This window comes from Melopsittacus undulatus, chromosome 8 (genome assembly GCF_012275295.1).
Source record: "Melopsittacus undulatus isolate bMelUnd1 chromosome 8, bMelUnd1.mat.Z, whole genome shotgun sequence".
Classification (NCBI taxonomy): Eukaryota; Metazoa; Chordata; class Aves; order Psittaciformes; family Psittaculidae; genus Melopsittacus; species Melopsittacus undulatus.
This window is the reverse complement of record NC_047534.1, coordinates 16569229-16587134: the sequence shown is the minus strand read 5'-3', so window position 1 is coordinate 16587134 and position 17906 is coordinate 16569229. Positions and strand designations below refer to the sequence as shown.

Here is a 17906-nt window from a genome sequence, read left to right as displayed (position 1 = left end):
GCTCTAAGTTTGCAGAGTATGTTAGAGGCAGGTTTACACCTAGAAAAGGCTACATAGTATATGAAGCACAGGAGGAAAGGTTCAGTTTCAGCAGATACCTATCTGCCTCTACAGCAGGATTTTCAGCCTCAATCTCTGGTGTGCTCCAAAGCCTGGGAGCCCACTCTGGGGCAGTTTGCTCTGGTTTTGTGTCAATGAGCTCTTTAATTCTGTTGACACTGATTCCCCAGTGTATTTGGGCAAAGTTGTTTGTAGAGTAAGATACGTGTTGTGTTTTCCTGCAGCATTTCAGTCTTGTTTGCTTACTGGAGAGGCAGAGCAGGGTGCTGGGATATTGACTCCTTCTCATACCACATCCTGAGGTACTCAGCCCCTTCTCCACAGGTGCTTCATGAGGTCAAGGCCATTGCTTGGGTTTCCTGGAGCTGTCAGCCTGACACTCCACCCACAAAACATGACTGCTGTCCTGTGCAGAGCTAGTCTCTTGTACAATGTTACGTGTTGAAAGCGCATCCCTGGTGTTAGGCTCTATCATACTCTCAGCTTTTCTCCCTTGTCACATGTCAGAAGCCCTGGGTCATGCAGAACAGGCCAGCCTAAACCAGAAGTACATCTCTGCTTAGCATGGTCTTGCTTTCGAGGGGCTGATATAAACCCATTCTGTTAAGAGACTGTGAAGTGTGGGGAGTGGTGTCTGCAACCAGGGTGTAAGCCAGTCAAGTCAGAAGATGCAGCTTGATGATTACCATCACTAAAAGCAGAAGGCAGAAAGAGAAGCTGAAGCTGCCACTGACTCAGCTGTTTAAAAGTTGCCATTAGTTTTAAACCTAAAATCTTGAAGCAATAAAGCTCTTGTAGTTCTTTCACTAATTGAACAGATCTAAGATTGCTCTGCAGATTCTTTTAAGGTGAGTGTGTGACTGTAAAAAATGATAAATTTTACTTGCTAGATAGATGATCTGCCGTTGCTTCTGCCCCCTCCTTTGAAGCTCTTACTTTTTAAGGTCTGTAAACAGCACTTGACTATTGCTGTCCTGGTTTGATCTGGCTTGAGGCTGCCCTTTTAAAACAGTTTTTGTTGCTGCAGTGTTTGCTAAGCTCTTGCAGAGTGTAGTCTGGCAGGACAGCTAAAAGATGAACAGTCTCAGCAGCTCCCTTGTGCTGGCTGCAGCATTTGACTGATCATGCATTGAATTATTCAGAAACCTAAACCAGTGCATTTTTCCTGCTGGTTCCATCTCCAGGCTGACTTGCTCTGAGATCATCCGAGGTGCTGGCAGCACCACAAGTAAAAGGCCAGAAGAAAGGGGCAAAAGTGGCTCATCTATATGGTTAAATAATTTTCTTAGACTTAATTTCTCTTGTATTTTAGGTCTGTAAACCAGCCCAGAAGCTGAAAAAACAGTAGTCCATCTTCTTACTGCTTCTGCTTGTCCCACAGCTGCAACATCCCATCCTCTGTTGTGCCAGCCAGGAATTTGTGTAGCCCCATGCTGAACTGCAGTGGAAGTTTCCCTGCCTTAATTTTGTTCTGATGGATTATTTTTCATCAGATTTCTTTTGTGTTGCTGCACAAATGCTTGCATCAGGGAGGGAGGGTAATGGAAGGAAAGGAGCAAGGGTCCAGGGTGCAGGGCAGGGTGACTGCTTATTTGACTGAATTTGAATTGCCAGCTTCAGCTGTCTTAACAGGTGCCTGGAATTACAGTGTTAGGCAGTGATTATATCTGTCCCCATTACTTCATTTGTCTGTGAACATTTCAGAAATGAATTTGACCCCATGACATTTGGGAAACATCCTTTCTTTTTTCCTCCCTGTAGGTTTTCTTTGCCATATGCACTGTGCAGCCTGTAATGGCTGATCCCTTGCTTAGCCCAGTTTCCCAAAGACATAGCAATGGCAAGGCTGTATGATAAATATTTTCTGTGACAGGGGCCAGGCTTGTTTAAATCAGTTGTTTAAATCTTTAAATCTTATGACTGGGAGAAACAAGGTAGGGAAGAAGAGGTAGGGAAAGTAACACGTTCCAGTATTTAAAAGGTGGCTACATAGAAGAAGGAGACTCCCTTTTTACAAGGAGTCACATGAAAAAACAGGAGGGATGATGGGCACAAGTTCCTCCTGAGGAGATTCTGGCTGGACACAAGAGGAAAAATTTTCACAGTGAGAATAACCAGCCACTGCAATAGTCTCCCCAGGGAAGTGGTGGATTCCCTAATATTGGACACTGTTAAGATTCAGCTGAACAGATTGCTGGGACATCCAGTCTAGGTCATGCTTCTACTAGAAAGGTTGGACCAGATGATCCCTGAGGTCCCTTCCAACCTAGGATTTTATGATTCTGTGAAGAAGGTAGCAACTGTGAGGCTCAGTCAGAAAATGTTGGGATCCACAGTTGTGGAGGGAGCTCTTGGAGTCAGCGTGTGCTATAGAGACTGAAGGAAACACCGGTAGCTAGAAACCTCCAAAGATTTTGCCTCATGTCCAAATTCTTTTCAACTTCCATCAGTCTTTAAAAGGTTTTGCTGACACTGAGGGGAATGGAAAATATTAGCCATTGCAATGTTTACCCTTCTTCTCAATGGAACTTAGCTGTGCAGGTTTGGAGGCTCTGTGTGGATGTATTCCTGCTATAGGGAGGTCACTTGTATTATGGTCAACAGTGTGGATGGAAAGGAGGCAGGTAATCTTCTTTGGCCCACTTCCTATAATCACACTGTCGTCAGCATCCTTGCATCTTCCCTTTCCTTTCATCATGGGTCACACTCTTCTGTCCTTGTTGTCATTTGTTCCTTACCGAAGGAATTCATAAAGAAGAGCAGTTTCCTAAACAGGATATTTAAAATGTTCTGAATCTGCATGAAACAAGTTATAAAAACATGATTGTGTCTTTGCCTTCCTTGTTCTTGCAGATGGAATTAGCTTCTCCCTGCAGAATATATACCCATCACTTCTGAGGTTTCAGTAGTTTCTGTTGTGCAGGTAGCTGCTGGAATGTCTCATTCAGTGTGATTTGGAATTGTGACCCATGTGCTATATAGTTCTGAAAGCTGACATGCCTCCTTGAGTTTTGTGGTGTTATTTCTACAGTCCCAAGCATTCAGTAGCATCTGTGCAGCATCTGTGGAGCCATTGTTTCTATTAGTGCTGGAGGGTTTGTATAGCCAGCAGTCTGCATGGTTGACCAAAGCAGATTTTTGGATCAGGATTCCCTCTGTGGCCTTGAGAGAGTGTTTCTCAGATGACTTTTATTGGTTCCCCTTACCATCTCTCTGCATCCTCTCTGCAAGCTTTTTCAGCACAAATTTCAACTCCCAAAACAGAGATGCTGATGCCAAGCTGTGGTGCATTGTGCCAGCAGACCTCATGCCTCTGTTTCCAGCAACTTCCTTGTGTGCTGGGTGAGACTTGGTGGTTTGCTGCTTCTGCTTTAGAGGATGGTGGAAGGAGATTTTCCTGTCTCAGGTAGTGCACTATTGCTGTACATATGGGTACAGTTCAGGTTTCCACCTGAAACTGTAAGAAGGTTGCCCACCATTCAAACATTTTAGGATGCTCTTTCTTCACTCTGTCCCATGGATATTCCAACTGAATCAGTTTCATTTCTGCACATGCACTGCAAATGTGCAAATCTGACCATGTCAAAGCACCTGGTGTTTTTAATTATAAGCATATTTTACACAGAAAAATCAAAGACTCAGAACAACCTTAGTTCAATCCACAGTTAATTACCTTTTCCATCTACTTGTCTTGCTTGACTGGAATTGAAAAGACTAAAATTAGCAAAATTTGTATCTAAATCCTTCCAGCAGTTTTTTGCCACCTGTTTAGTATTGCAGGTTTTATCTGAATCTGATTGCATTAATATCTTACCTACTCTGTCATGTTTAATTTGCTATTCACCATTGACATTAGCCAAATTCAATTGAGATGTCAGTAAAAATATATTTTTCTGTCAGATGCTGCTATTGGAATCATGAACCTTAGTTGCTAAAATTTGGTCTCTTGGTATCTTTGCTAGATTTTAGACCTAACTGGATGGAGAACTTCAGGAGCTCAGTGAAACACTTCTTACAATTACTTTATAGTGTTCAGCAATCACATAATTTCTTTAGTCTACCTGGTCCGTGATGATCTGCAGGTGCATGCATCCCAGAAGATTAAAATTACTCTCATCAGTTACTGTCTACAGAGCCATCTTTGTTTTCTTACTAATCCATTATGCTCTAATGAGAATGTCTGTTGTAACTGCTGCTGCCCTGCTGCCACCAGTTTGCTTCTTCCCTTCTGGGCTGTCACATGTCTTGTAAGTCCCTGTGGGCTTTTTTGTAACATTCTTTTATCATCATCGGCCTTCATTTGAATGAGCTGAGACTTGTGAATTCTCAATGACTCTTCCTCAGCAAGGCAGCCACTGCTCTACTCACCTTTTCCACTTGCTCTGAACTGCATGTGATGTAACTTCATCACCCTGTCATTACAGTAGTGTTTCTCAGCATACTTTTATCTAACAATCTGCTATATTCACAACAAAAATCCAACAAGCCACCTTGTGTAGTCTTGCTGTCATGGTTCTCTTTTTCAAATATTGTAGTGTATACAGCTCTAATTCTCCAGCTTATTGGTTGGGCTTTTGGCTCCTATTTTGTTTGCATTCTTGGAAAAGTGTGAATTTATCCTGGTTTAGTTTGTGTATTATGAAGCTGCAGCCATTTCGACCAATTGGTTGAAAACAACTGCCAAAGCCTACTTTCCAAAGAAAGACACTTCTGTTCCATAAGCAGCCTTTATTTTCTGTGGAAGGAAGATAAACTCATTTTCAACGTGTTCAGTGAGGTTTCAGCTGGTGGGAATGTATGGTTGATTTTCAGTGTACTCTACCTGGGTATGCTCTTTATATTCTGACCCTCGTGGGCAAAGTAAGTAGGGGCTCCCATTTTTCAATGAAGAACTTTTTTTTCCTAAAATATTCTTAATGCTGAAATGTTCTGTTCTCATTCTTACCTCTGAGTACCTTGAACTATTTCGTGTGACTCCAGTTAGCTACTTGACTGACCAACATGGCAGCTATTCTAATTCAGTTGGTTTTACCTTTTGCAGGAAACAGCAAACATGCTCCGTCTTATGCAGAACAGGCTGAAGGAAGAGGAACAGCTCCTGCTTAAAGGTGCAAGTAAGTGGGATTTCTTTACCACTTGTATTAGCAGTTAAGTACTGGCTACTCTATGTGTAAATATACACTTACAAGCATGAAGAGGAGGGGACATGGGATAGGTGACAGAGTCAAGAGGTTACATTAGGAAAAATGGAATGATAATACCTTTAAAAGGACAACAGTGAGATAGAGAGCCTGACCTCTGTGAAATGCTTCTTCACCTTGTAAATTTTACCTGCAGTGCTGAGTGATGGAAACAGTCATCCACTGCACATACTCTTCAATTATAGTGAGCAGATTTTAGGCTTCATTTTACTACTACCAAGGACTATATGGGCTCACTGTGGACACAGCCCTTGTCCCAGCACAATGGGATTCATAGAATCATAGGATGGTTAGGGCTGGAAAGGATCTTAAGATTATCTAGTTCCAACCCCCTGCCATTGGCATGAACACCTCACAGTGAACCATGTCACCCACGGCTCTCTCTAACCTGGCCTTGAACACTGCCAGGGATGGAGCATTTACCACTTCTCTGGGCAACCCATTCCAGTGCCTCACCACACTCACAGTAAAAAACTTCTTCCTTATATCTAACCTGAACTATCCCTAGTTAAGTTTAAATCCATTACCCTTTGTCCTATCACTACAATTCTGATGAAAAGTAGGTTTATGATCAGATTTGTTTAGATAATTCTACTCAGCGAAACACTTGCATGTAGGTGAGTAGTGTCATTGATTTGTGGGACTGCTTGACTGCCCCATGTTACACATGTGCTGGTGTCCTTGCAAACCAGTGTGGTTTCTGTCCTCAGCAATTAGTCTGCCATACCACATGGCATTGAGTTTGGTTATGTGTGCAAAGAAATTCTTTGTGATGTGTCTATCAGATCATAAGTTTCACAGATGGAAAACTCTCAGCTTGAAACCGTTTTCAGTATCACTGATCTTCAAAGTGGGACCATGTTTGCCTGCTCGCATTTGCTTGATTTTAGTGTACCTGAAAATGTGAATGCAATTAAATTTTGGTGGTTTTGTTCTTTTTTTATATACTTACTCTTAATTAAGTAGCACTCTAGGTAAGGATCAGAAGGGAATAATAACCTCTTGAGAGCTTGTGGAAAGCTAACAAACCAGATTTTGCTCCTTTTGAGGCAAGCATCAGCAAGGACTTCCTCATCAATTACCCCAGTGAATTTTATATTGCATTATGTGCATTTTTATGTGGTGGTGGAAGAAAATGGAAGGAAAGTTAATTCTCAGGATCAGAGGGAGAGTTCATGAAAGCTGAAACTAAGTAAAGACATAAAAGTTATGCTTCACAATTTGTTTGCTGCAGAGATTTTCAGAGCAAACTCATGAAAGATGTTGCCCGTCTCTGATCTCATCTTTGTATTAATAAAATGAAGAAGTTTAAGCTGAAACGTAGGATTTGTAATATAAATTATAAGGATGTGGAATTATTTGAGTGAAGAAGTCTAGGTCCTGCTATCTAACAGTTTCCAGGGTAAATAAGTTCAAGAGCAGACAAACATCTATCAGTAAAAAGATGTGAAAAGTTGCTGATCTGCTTTCTCCTTCTCTGGATTTTCACCTGGAAAACTATCCTCTTATTTTGCATCTCTGAAATAATATGAACCTTTATGTGGAGTGTTTTAACTGCCATCTTAGAGCACATGGTCATGACTTTTCATCACCTAAAAATATAGCCATAATACATCTTTATTCAAGTACTTAATTGACATAATTATTATGTGTTATAGTAATAAGAGCACCAGGATCTTGGTTTTCAGAGGCAGCTCATTTGAGTGTCCCATAACCTTGGAAAATCAAGTCACTTTTGTCAGCTCCAGTCTACCTTTATCTGCACATGTGTAAGTCCACAGAGTCACAGAGGTGTGACTGAGACAACAAATCCCTTCCCTATTGCACACTGTACGATTAATTTGTTGAATGTTGCAAAGCTCTCCGTGGCCATGGTTTGCTAACATAAAATGGTCAGGTACTGGGCTGTGCTTTCCCTTTTGTCCAAGCCCCACTCTCCTCCTCGCATTATTAGTTAAATGATACACTATACAATTCAAAACCAAGATATATTCAAAAAGAGAATGCAGAGGTTGGTGTCTTAAATGGCAAAATGCTTCATTAGGGATACATTTACATTAATCCCAGGATCCTAGTCACAAAAAAAAAAAAAATACATATCTTTCACAGAAGGAAGCAAAGAATCAGCACAGAATCAGTGCAGCATTGCTGAACAGCTTTGCCTGCCCAAAACCTCCTCCCACAGGTTAATAGTGAAGTTCATACTAGAGGTAGAAAGCATTCCAGTTGTATTTTGAAGTCATGCCCCTCATACAAAGCTAAGTGTTTTTATCCTAAGTTTTCTGCCATCTTCAATTTGGCGGAAAATTTACGACTCTGTCTGGGCCTTTAGCCCAAGGAATACATTGTGTTTGCTTGCTGGATGGGTAAAGTAGATCCTGCTCCAACTTGGTCTTGCTCGTGCAATGGGTTCTGAGATGAAGGGATTAGTTTCTTCCCTGTGCAGCTCCTCTGGGTGGAAGGTGGGCAGGCTGGCCTGAGGTCTCCCAGTATCCTAAGCCAGTCTCGCTGAATCTTGGAGGTCCAGGGTGGTGGAGTGAGCTTTGTTTGAGCAGTCATTGCTCTTCAATGCAGAGGGGTAGCACAGGGCCAGTGTCTCCTCAAAGAAAAGGGACAGTTCTCTAACTCTCATTACACTTTGCCTCTGAGAGCTGCAAAACACTTAATGAGGCTCTTCTAATAGCATAGGCTGGAATCTGGTGATGGATTTGTTACCATTAACTGATAAAAGTCAGCATCTATTCTGCCTGTTTGCACTCTTACCTTTACGTACCTTCATAATTGATGCAGTTGTCTTGTCTGCATCCTTTGACCTTATCTCCTGCTAATTTGGTAAGAAGGGCTGCAAATTAACAGTTAATTGCTCTGCAGCAGAAGTTGCAGGAATTCTGGACAGCTCTTGGTGGAGATTTAGGTTGAACTAACACCAGAGAAACCTAAATTGTACTTCTTGTAAAGAAGAGCTGTGGCATGTTTGTTGAACTGTGAAGGTCTGTGTTAAGAATATAGAAAACCCATGGGTATGTCATGGTACTCACATAAAACTTACAAGAATGTTTAGTGTAATTCAGAAACAGGTTCTTTTTTTCTTTTGCTAATATACATTGAAATAATCTTTTCAACAGCAGAGCATCTCCAAACAGCCACTGCACAATAAAAAAGAAAAGCTAACACTAAGTTATATGAAAAACTGTTCTTAAATTACCTATAAATGAACTCTAATACACATCAGGCTTTGAGTATTATTTGCAGGATGAAAATATACGCAATAAAGTATTTGCAGCAATTCAGAAATGTCTTTTGTGATGAGCAGTAAGTAAATTGCTTTTATTTTTATCTTTATTTCATCTAAGATGCTTCTATAGAAACCAGCACACAGTGTGGTGTTTTTCATGCAGTGCTGCCCTTGTGCTGCATCCAGGATTGGTACAAACTAACAAATGCCCACTGACTGAAGCTCAGGGCTTGGTTTTCTTGTGGTTAATGGCACAGAGACTCTTCAAACATTCTATCAGATGCTGCTCGGATGAGCACAGTGGAGGCTGTTGACAGAACCATTAGGTGTAGATATGTGAGGAGGTGCTCTGGTTTGGTGTGAGAAGAGAGGGCTTGGAAGGTCACTGGCCACACCAGAAACTGAAACTTTTTTTTCTGGTTCATCCAAGGTAGAAAAAAACCTGTTTGTGGAGCAAAAAGTAACAGCTGTGTTTCTAGCCTGAAGTACGTATTTTTCAGACTAGTCAGCTTATTACATTTACTTTCCTTCTCACCTGCTTACACTATTTCATGTGCGTTTTCCCATATGCTTTCTTTTGAAGGTTTTTTTTGGCAGTTCAAAAGCAGACCATGTAAACTATAGCTTTTTAAAAAAGTAAAATGTTTTTGCTTCAAAAGTATAAAAATAAAGCCCTTGAAATTTTAAAAAATATTTCCTGTGTTTCCTGTGGGCAATGCTATTCCCAGGATTTAATTTCAGGTTGCAGAAGTATGTGCTTTCAGCCTGTTTTTTTCTTATTGCTTGTGCCACTCCAGTCCCTCTGTGCTCTTGCTTGGTCTGTAGAATGAGTAGACATTTGTGTAACGCAGCATTTTGGAGTTTGCACTACTTCTATAGTAGTATTTGCACTACTTGTATAGTGTACAGCAACAGCAACAGGGTTAACTGATGCTCCTGGAGAGCTTCAGTTCTGCTCTGTACACAGCCAGAATGTTTCCTTGACCAGCTCTACTAGCTGAGCTAACTCTTGCTTTTCTCATGGCCAAGCAAAATGTGCATCGCCTTCCTCTACTAAACAGAGCAAATAGATGTTGTGCTTTGGATAAGTTTCATGAGTCTCTTGCAGTTTGGTGGTGCACTGAATCTGAGTGTATCCTTTCCACTCCAGAACTGATGCTTTAAAATCTGACAACAGAGAAACAAAAAGCTCCATTGCAACAACTGTAACACTGAGTTGCTGGGTGATTTCCACAAAGGCCAGATGCCTGAATGACGCTCATCACTGTCGTCAGCAGGATGCTCAGACCATTTATCTTCTGTAACAAACACTTGGCACAGACCCTAAGAGTTGTGCATTTTGCTTGTTAAATAATTACAAATTAATGTTCTAATTTAATAATACTTTGATGGATTCTTGGCTTTTAAGGTACTTAGAAATAGTTCACTGAATATGACCTCTCTATAAAATGGGCTGAAAATTAATGTAGCTACTTATTCTTGTGCCAGGATTCCAAATCCCAGTTTAAATTGAGCTTGTCAGCCAGAGTTAATTATTTCAAGTGACAGAGACCTATTGCTTCCCTGGGCAGGAGTTAATCGTCCTTACTGGATACTGTAGCAACAGACCCTTTTAAGATGACGGTGCAAGGTGAGACAGTGTACATGGACCTGGTGTTTGGGGATTGTTGGTTTGTGAACCAGCAACTGGTTTGCTTCCCAGTATACACAGGCAGGTCTGACTATCCAAGCTTTCTGCTGAAGTTAGAACCACAATTATCTGGATCTTGATTAGCAGCTCTCAGCACCAGGATGAATTTTTCTTGGAGGTTAGAGGAAGGATCTCATTTCTGTGCTAAGAACAAAGGATGTTCCCTACAGAATTTATGTATTGAAGCGTTTCTTTCTGTGCAAGTTGCAGAGCTGTGAATGCGGAAGTGTTCAGGCTGATACACAGCCTGATGCTCTTGTGTTTGGTGGGACGAGTATGGGTTTGGTAGAACCGAGGCTTTCATGTGGGTGCTGAACTTCACTCTCCCTTCAGTCCCATTAAAATCTCAATCGATCCCCCTTTTTTTTTTCCCTGCTCTAAAATTTCCTGCAATTTATTCCATGGGTTTTATCCTGGCTCAAGTAACTGTCAGTTGCCCACTTTATTGTGTTTCATGATGTTTTCTCACCAAAATCAACATCCTGCTGACTCCAGTAATTGCTGTGGAGCAGTGCCTATGTTTCAGAGCAGGGATTTCTATTAGGAAAGTGAAAATGCTAAAGTATATCAATAAAGGATGTCCTTTGTGCTCATTCTCACAGTACCTTCCTATTTTACACTTGGATACATTCACTTGAATATTTATGCAAACTAACAAATTTGTAATGAAGTCACTGGTAACTTATTAAACAATGCAGGTTTTCCTTCAAGCATTGCAAAGTACCCCAAATTATATCATTTAGATACAGCATTATCAGACCAGGAATCAGTTATGGCTTTTTCTGGGAATAATAGGTGTGCTTTGGAACAAAGAACACATCTTGAGAGCAGTGGTTTTCAGTTTTCAGCCACTAAAGGTATATTCTGGTTACAACTGGACTGTTTTAAATGAAACCAAGTCAGCTGACTGAAGTCCACCTTTAGGAAAGGCGATGTTGCAATGTGAGGCAAGCAGATTTTAATATCCTAGTATGTTCCCTCTCAGGTAGTCTGATGTTGTAGCTAGTTCTCTGTGTGGTAGAGTAAACCACAGCAGTGGGGAAATGGGCCAAACCCAGTTTGTAGAGTTCTTCTGTTGATGACCTTTTCATAATAAAAACACAGGAGCTTGTTAAAAGACCAGCCTTAAGCTGCCAGCGTTGGCCTAAATGGGGCACATGGATTGTGGAGTTTGTTGTGCAAAGTCAAGTAATCTTCTTGTAAACCCACACAAGTCTCATAAGCTGGTTCTAGTAGAATGTGTTCTGTACTCCATGTACTAGAACACGGAATTTGTAGTAGTATGCTTTATTATCTTAATTGATTTATATGGATAGTAGAAAATCAGCATTTAAAGAATGTTCCTTGTCTCCCTGTAATTGTTGCATTGTAATTTCGGTTAAACAGATGTGGCTATGACTTCTAGCAAGTGGTTTCTTTCTAGATGTTGTTCAGTGAAACTTTCTGAATTGTCGCCTTTTTATGAATACCAAAAATATTTAGTGGCAAACTAAATGAAGTAGGCATCTACAGTGAGGGGTGTAGGATGGTGGAAACCTATAGTGCTCTAGCTAGAACATGTTACACACAGCATTGGACTAGTCTGCTGTTCAGTCCTACTAAGAAACCTATACTCAGCTTGTCTTCATCTTGTGTATTTAAACCTGTTTTCAGCAATATGCTCTGCTGCTGTGTCATTGGGATTTTGGCTCATCATGATTCTGCTCAGCTGATAACTTGGACTGTAGATCAGACAGAGCTGGGCTTGGTGATAGAAGCCATTGAGCTAGGGTAGAGCAATACATCTATTTCTTTGTGAGTGAAAAAAAGTGGTCAGTGCTTTTCCAAGTGGTGGGCAGGAGGCTTGGAGACAGAAATTTTACAGTTGCTGAATTTGCATTTGCATTTGCCACTTTTGGATCTTCCCATGTGTGTTCACTACAGTGATGCTTCATGCTGGGGTATGTGCATCTGAATTCCAGCTACACTATTCAAAGAAAATCCAAACTCTCACTATAGATCTGTAACAAGATCACATGTCAGTAGAAAAAGTAATGCAATGGGTTTATATGTTGATAATTCACCTGATGAATCTTCTCTTCATTTGTATTGAAGGGTAATCCAGGCTTTATAAAGGGGGAATTGGAAGCTAGACATATAGTTACCACTGACTTGGCTTGTTGAGCATGCTTTGGAAGACAAAAAGTAGAGCTGGGCACAAAGCAAGCACGTTTCCCTGGGGCTTGCCAGGGATGTTCTGTGGTATACCCATGTGGGCTGAATAGCAGAAAATTGCAGCTTCATCACTTACTTACATGCAAGAGTTACAACATCTGGCTAGTGGGGAAGAGGGATAAAAGACACAGTGTGAGAAAGATGGGAATTGAGAATATCAGAGAACCTGAGGGAAAAAAGAAAAAGGCAAGGTAAGGGATTAAAAAAGCTGTGTTTAATTCATTTCATAGAGCAGCAGCTTGGTGCCCCCAGCCACTGATTCTCTCTATACAGCAGGTATCCCTTCTATTGCAAGGCATTTACTCAGCTTGGGATTTTCCTGCAAGACCCACTTTCCAACAGAAATATACTGTGGAGAATTATACAATGAAACGAGTTTCCTTTGGCGAGCTGAAATAGGTCATAAGTGGCTGGAGTGCAGGGAGCTGGAAGGGTTCATGTGGTGCAGGAGAGCATGAAGTCACAGGTGTGGGAGCACCAGAAGAATTAGTTCTTATGTATTCTTGTTTTCTTACCACTGCTTTGTCCCAAGGGAAATGTATTTGAGTGTTATAGCTGAGGGTCTGTTAACACAAGAGGTTAAAAAAAGGAGAAAGGGTTTCCAGAAAAGCAAAATGGAAAATTCAAGCCCCATGTTTAAGTCATGGCCCCAGCCAGAGCAGAACTGCCTCCCTGCTCTAAGCTGTGTCCCCAGAGTGGTGGTAGCTGCATTGGCCTCTTTGGGTTGTCTGGGATTCTGTGATTCTTGTAATCTTGTAATCTTACCAGGTATCAAATACATCCCTTACTGTTATATTTTGTCACTAAGTATTGCAATGAAAATCGTGATGGAAAAATGCCTAATATTTGTATATTGTCTGATAATTAAACAGTGAAAAGATGTGTCAGCTCATTACTAATCATAATTAAAGTAGTTATTTCCATTTTCAGCTTAGATGTGTTTAATTCAATGTACTCGACAAAGAATTGCCTCTTTTCTCTAAATAATTAGCAGCTATTGTTGCTGTGCTGGGGACTGACCTCACATAGGGTGCTGGTGGGTTTGCCATAGCACTAGTTCCACAAGCACCACACAGCATCAGCTCTGTTCAGCTGGAGGGCTTTAGTTTGGATAGGAAGAAGAAAACAAAGGCATATTGTGGAAACAGCTGAAGAAGTTCATATGTCTTGTGAAGCTTTTCTGTCTCTCTTGGGTTTGGCTGTAACTACTTCTGGAAATGTCTTACTGTGCTGTTCTAAACTATGGTTAAATGGGAGGTGAAGGGTCTAAGAGGTTTTGATATTGCTTATGCCAAGGTAAAAGACTAGGAGATGTATTAATAAGCCCACATTTTCCAAACACTTTTAAAAGGTTTTTATCTTTAAATCAGTTGCTGAAATAGCACCTCCTGGCTGTACGTACTCTTCATACCTAGAGAGTGTATTTAGAACTGTGTAATGGTACAATCCAAAGGCTGTCCCAAGACAATGTTTATACCTATGCTTCATTGGCACTTCTGTGAAGAAGGAAGCCTTACTCAGGGTATGGATGTTGGCTGTTTACCTGTCCTCATCAATAGTACCAATGTCTGCGTAAGACTACATTTTTCATTCATCTTGGAACAGAGTGGAGACTGTTTTGCTGGCTTGAGTGATACTTATCAATTGTTTTTGTTTTAACCAGCTAATGACGATTCTGATGTAGAGATTCAAGACGATGATAGATCCGACAGTGAAATGCAAGACAGGCAGACCAGAAAGCAGCACACTGCCACGGGAACACTGCTGCAAGGTAACTGAACCTTCCCTTAGTTGCCTTTACTCAGAATGATACACTGGGATTATGTGAGTAACCTAAATTGAAAGAAGGCCGTGTGTCATTGAAGGGTTTTGGCACTGCTCAGTTCTCTTGAGCTGTAAGAGGACAGTGTCTTGTGGAGAAAACAGTGTGTTCAGGGGAGCAAATTAAGGGTTACTTACTGAAAAAAGTACCACGTGAGGAAAATCCTTATTTGATATTGCCTTAGAGATTCCTAAAGTAGCTTTATACAAAGCCTTAGAAAAGTAATACCATTTCTTATTGCAAGCACTTTTTTCCCTTTGGCTGTTGACACTCATTCTAGTAGTCTTCTTCAAATGGAGACCTTTAGTAAGTCCATAAAGCAACCTGCACTGACACAGTCACAGGTCATACAGGAATAACCTGAGTTATTCCTATAACCCATGGATCAAATGAATAACCTGAGTTGTTCCTTTCAGGGAAGGACGTCTGTTCATGTGGAGTGGAACTGCCACCTCTGGCTGCTGATTCCACTTAGAGTCTTGGTCAGAAGCAATTCAGAGAAATGACCCTCTGAGGGTCTGTGTTTCACTTAGTGGAGAAATAAATGCTCTGCTCAGTCTATAATCAAGCAAAACGAACCCAGGAAGTAGGGTTAGTTCTTCTGGGCAATCTTATTGAGTGATTCTGAACATCAGCAGAAGCCTTTCTGGGATCTGGATGGAGTCCCTGGGTGTGTAGTTTCGTGTGCCACTTCTTCTGCTGGGACCTTTACTTGGATATGGAGCAATACTGTCAATAAGTGTGGTTTTCTGACCTGAATTCTGCTCTCCTCTCTCTGAGACCAGAGCAAGAAGCCAGAATTCTCACATCAATATAATTTAAGCATTTTTTTATCATCATTTCTTGTGTTGTTCATGAAACTTGAAAATTCTTGAGAAGTGCTAGAAACACTACTATTCACTAAGGATTTTTACATTGCCATTTCTCACGGAAAGGTTTGTACAGTTTTTCAGAGTTTTGGAAGTGACTGTGTAACTGTGTGATGCTTTATCCCAAAAGGCATCATAATCTTGTGATGTGGGTTCTGGCTGCAGTCAGCTCTTAATACCACTTTTAGGAGTGAAAAGTTTTGTAATAAAAGTTACACATTTTGTTGCTAGTATATTTGTTTCTAGGAATAATTTTGTTATCATTAATTATGCTTAGTGGAGACTCAGCATTAGCTTGTCAGACTTAAAGCAAGCATTTCAAATCTCTGAGATGTTTCCTCTGCTGTGTTGTTTAGATTGCTTTCTGTGCTTTTGTTAGGTCTCTTCCTAGTGTTTAGTAAACTACTTCTGGCAGATAATTATCCCCTGACTTTTTCATACTCTGAGCATGCTGTTTGCTAGTCACCATCCCAATCTTTACTCCCCTTGTCTCTGTGTCAGTTGAAAGCCTCACATAGCTCTCTGTCCTCTTTCTGTCTCTCGCCTATGGTGAGCTACTGAAGCAGCTCCAGGAGTGTTAACTGGCTCCCAGGATGCCTTTCTGACAGGTCCTGTGGAAGGAGTAAGGTTTTATTCCCCCATTCTAACTTGCAACACTGCAGCCTGACAGTGCTGTAACGCAGTCTCTGCTGGGAGAGATGAATGCGAACATCATTAGACTCTTAAGAGAAGGATTGTTGGCTCACTTTTCTGCTTTGCTGAGGTTACTCATCATCACCTTGGGCATCTACCCAGTAGCTCTAGCTATAGTTACACTGTGAGATTAACAGTAAGGTTCTCTGTCCATACCACTGGCTTTGGTTCAAAATGTCAGCACTTATTGTTTAGGATAACTCAACTTAGGGATATCTCTGCTGCTAGTGTTAGAGTGAGCTTGCTCAGTCCTGCCCATTCTTCTCTGTCCAGAACACAGGAACAAAAGTTTGGACTCTGTCAAGACACATGAATCAGGCCAAAGCTCTCCTTGAGGAGCTCCAGCCTGATGCAGAGGCCACACTACGTGACGAGCAGTTCTAGCCTGGAGAACAGGCTCAAATCTGCTCCTCTCCATCTATGTAAATGGGCTTTTCTGGTCCAGGTCTGTCATTGATGGTGAGGTTACGTGTTTGACTTCTGGTGAGGGACTATTCATTAGGGACTGTAGTGATAGGACAAGGGGTGATAGGTTCAAACTTAAACAGCAGAGGTTTAGATTGGATATAAAGAAGAAATTCTTTACTGTTAGGGTGGTGAGGTACTGGAATGGGTTGCACAGGGAAGTTGTGAATGCTCCATCCCTGGCAGTGTTCAAGGCCAGGTTGGATGAAGCCTATCATATGGTTTAATGTGAGGTGTCCCTGCCCATGGCAGGGGGGTTGGAACTAGATGATCTTAAGGTCCTTTCCAACCCTAACTATTCTATGATTCTATTACTCTCACCAAATGAAGTGCTGGAGACCTGTCAAGACCCAAGATTCATGTTAGGTGTGTCAGATTCTTTAGAAAATCAGGCCTGAGGATTCCCTGGCCACTTATCTTTGAACACACCAAGAACTGGTGCATGTCCTTCAGCACAGGTAGCTTGCATTTAGAATATACTCAGTTATTAAGGCAGCATAACAAAAATATTATTTGTATTATTTGATGGCGTTTTCCCTTGATTTAATTCACAATATTTCAATCACTTTCTTTTGAAGCTTTGTGTGTTCTTCTTACATGGTGGTGTGCATGTGAGCCCTGTTTGCTCTCAGTCTAAGGAGAAATGTCCACTGTGGTCCTTTCCTGCTGTGATTTAGTTTTACATTTCTAATTTGCAGGTTATTAAAATTGTAAGATAAGTCTTCCTCCCCCTATCTGTAATAGGTGAGCAGTGTGTTTTGCCATTATAGAGGCAAGATTCACGGGGAGAGAATCTCTCTTATTAGACCACTTGGTATAATTGAGAAAAAATCAACACACTTTGACTTTCAAGAGTCCTTTCACTAGGTTTGTTTGGATGCAGTAAAATTTGAAGTAAATGCAGCTCTAACTATTGTTTTCTTTTAGCCAATTAGAAGACTTGAAAGTATAGGATTTGTTCTCCCATGGAGCAGAAAAGAGTGTTAGCTGGGAGACACACAATAGGCTGCCAGGTACTGAAAGAAAATCGAACCCTTATTCTCTGTGTACAAAGAGGAATAGGCAGTAGCAGGTTAAGGAGGAAGCTTGTAAGGTGCTGTGGAGATGGTATCTTCATTGAGTTCAATGCTTCTGGTTCAACAGTACAGCAGACCCAGACTTAGGAAGCCAGGAAGGTTTCTGTGCATGATGGGAACAGGTATGGGGGTGAGAATAAATGCCTGGGAGGATAGTCACCAAACTGACAGATGCTGGCTTTCTGGGTTTGTGAAACCACAACCTGCTTTGTTATCACAACACCACTATTACAGGCAAGTCTCCTCCTTGATGGAGCTTATTATAATCAATTCTTATGTCACTAATCATTTGCTTTTGTAACTTAGAGAATGCATTGATTTATCATCCATAACTTCTAGTTTGAACATTGTCAATGTCAATAAAATTCACATCCACTTTTACTCTGTCTGGCAATAAGTTAGTGAGGCTGCTACACAAATAAAATAGATGCATGGACTTCCCTGAGGCCAAACCATGAGTTAGTGATGGCATTTGGAATAAGACTTTTGTTTTGTCAGAGAGCCAAAGAAAAAGATATTCTTGGCAATGTTGAAGGTCTTAACTATCTGCAGTGTAGAGAAACCTTTTGCCTGAAACAGGC

At 41.1% G+C, this 17906-nt stretch overlaps 1 protein-coding gene across 2 annotated transcripts in view; it reads left to right on the top strand.

The window, feature by feature from the left end:
• CLUAP1 (clusterin associated protein 1) overlaps positions 1–17906 on the top strand; it is a 65254-nt gene that overhangs the window by 40809 nt on the left and 6539 nt on the right. For both annotated transcript variants that reach the window (XM_005150682.3, XM_034065456.1), the window contains exons 9-10: positions 5102–5174; positions 14064–14171. In XM_005150682.3, the coding sequence (XP_005150739.2) occupies positions 5102–5174; positions 14064–14171 (181 nt within the window). The remainder of the gene's footprint in view (positions 1–5101; positions 5175–14063; positions 14172–17906) is intronic.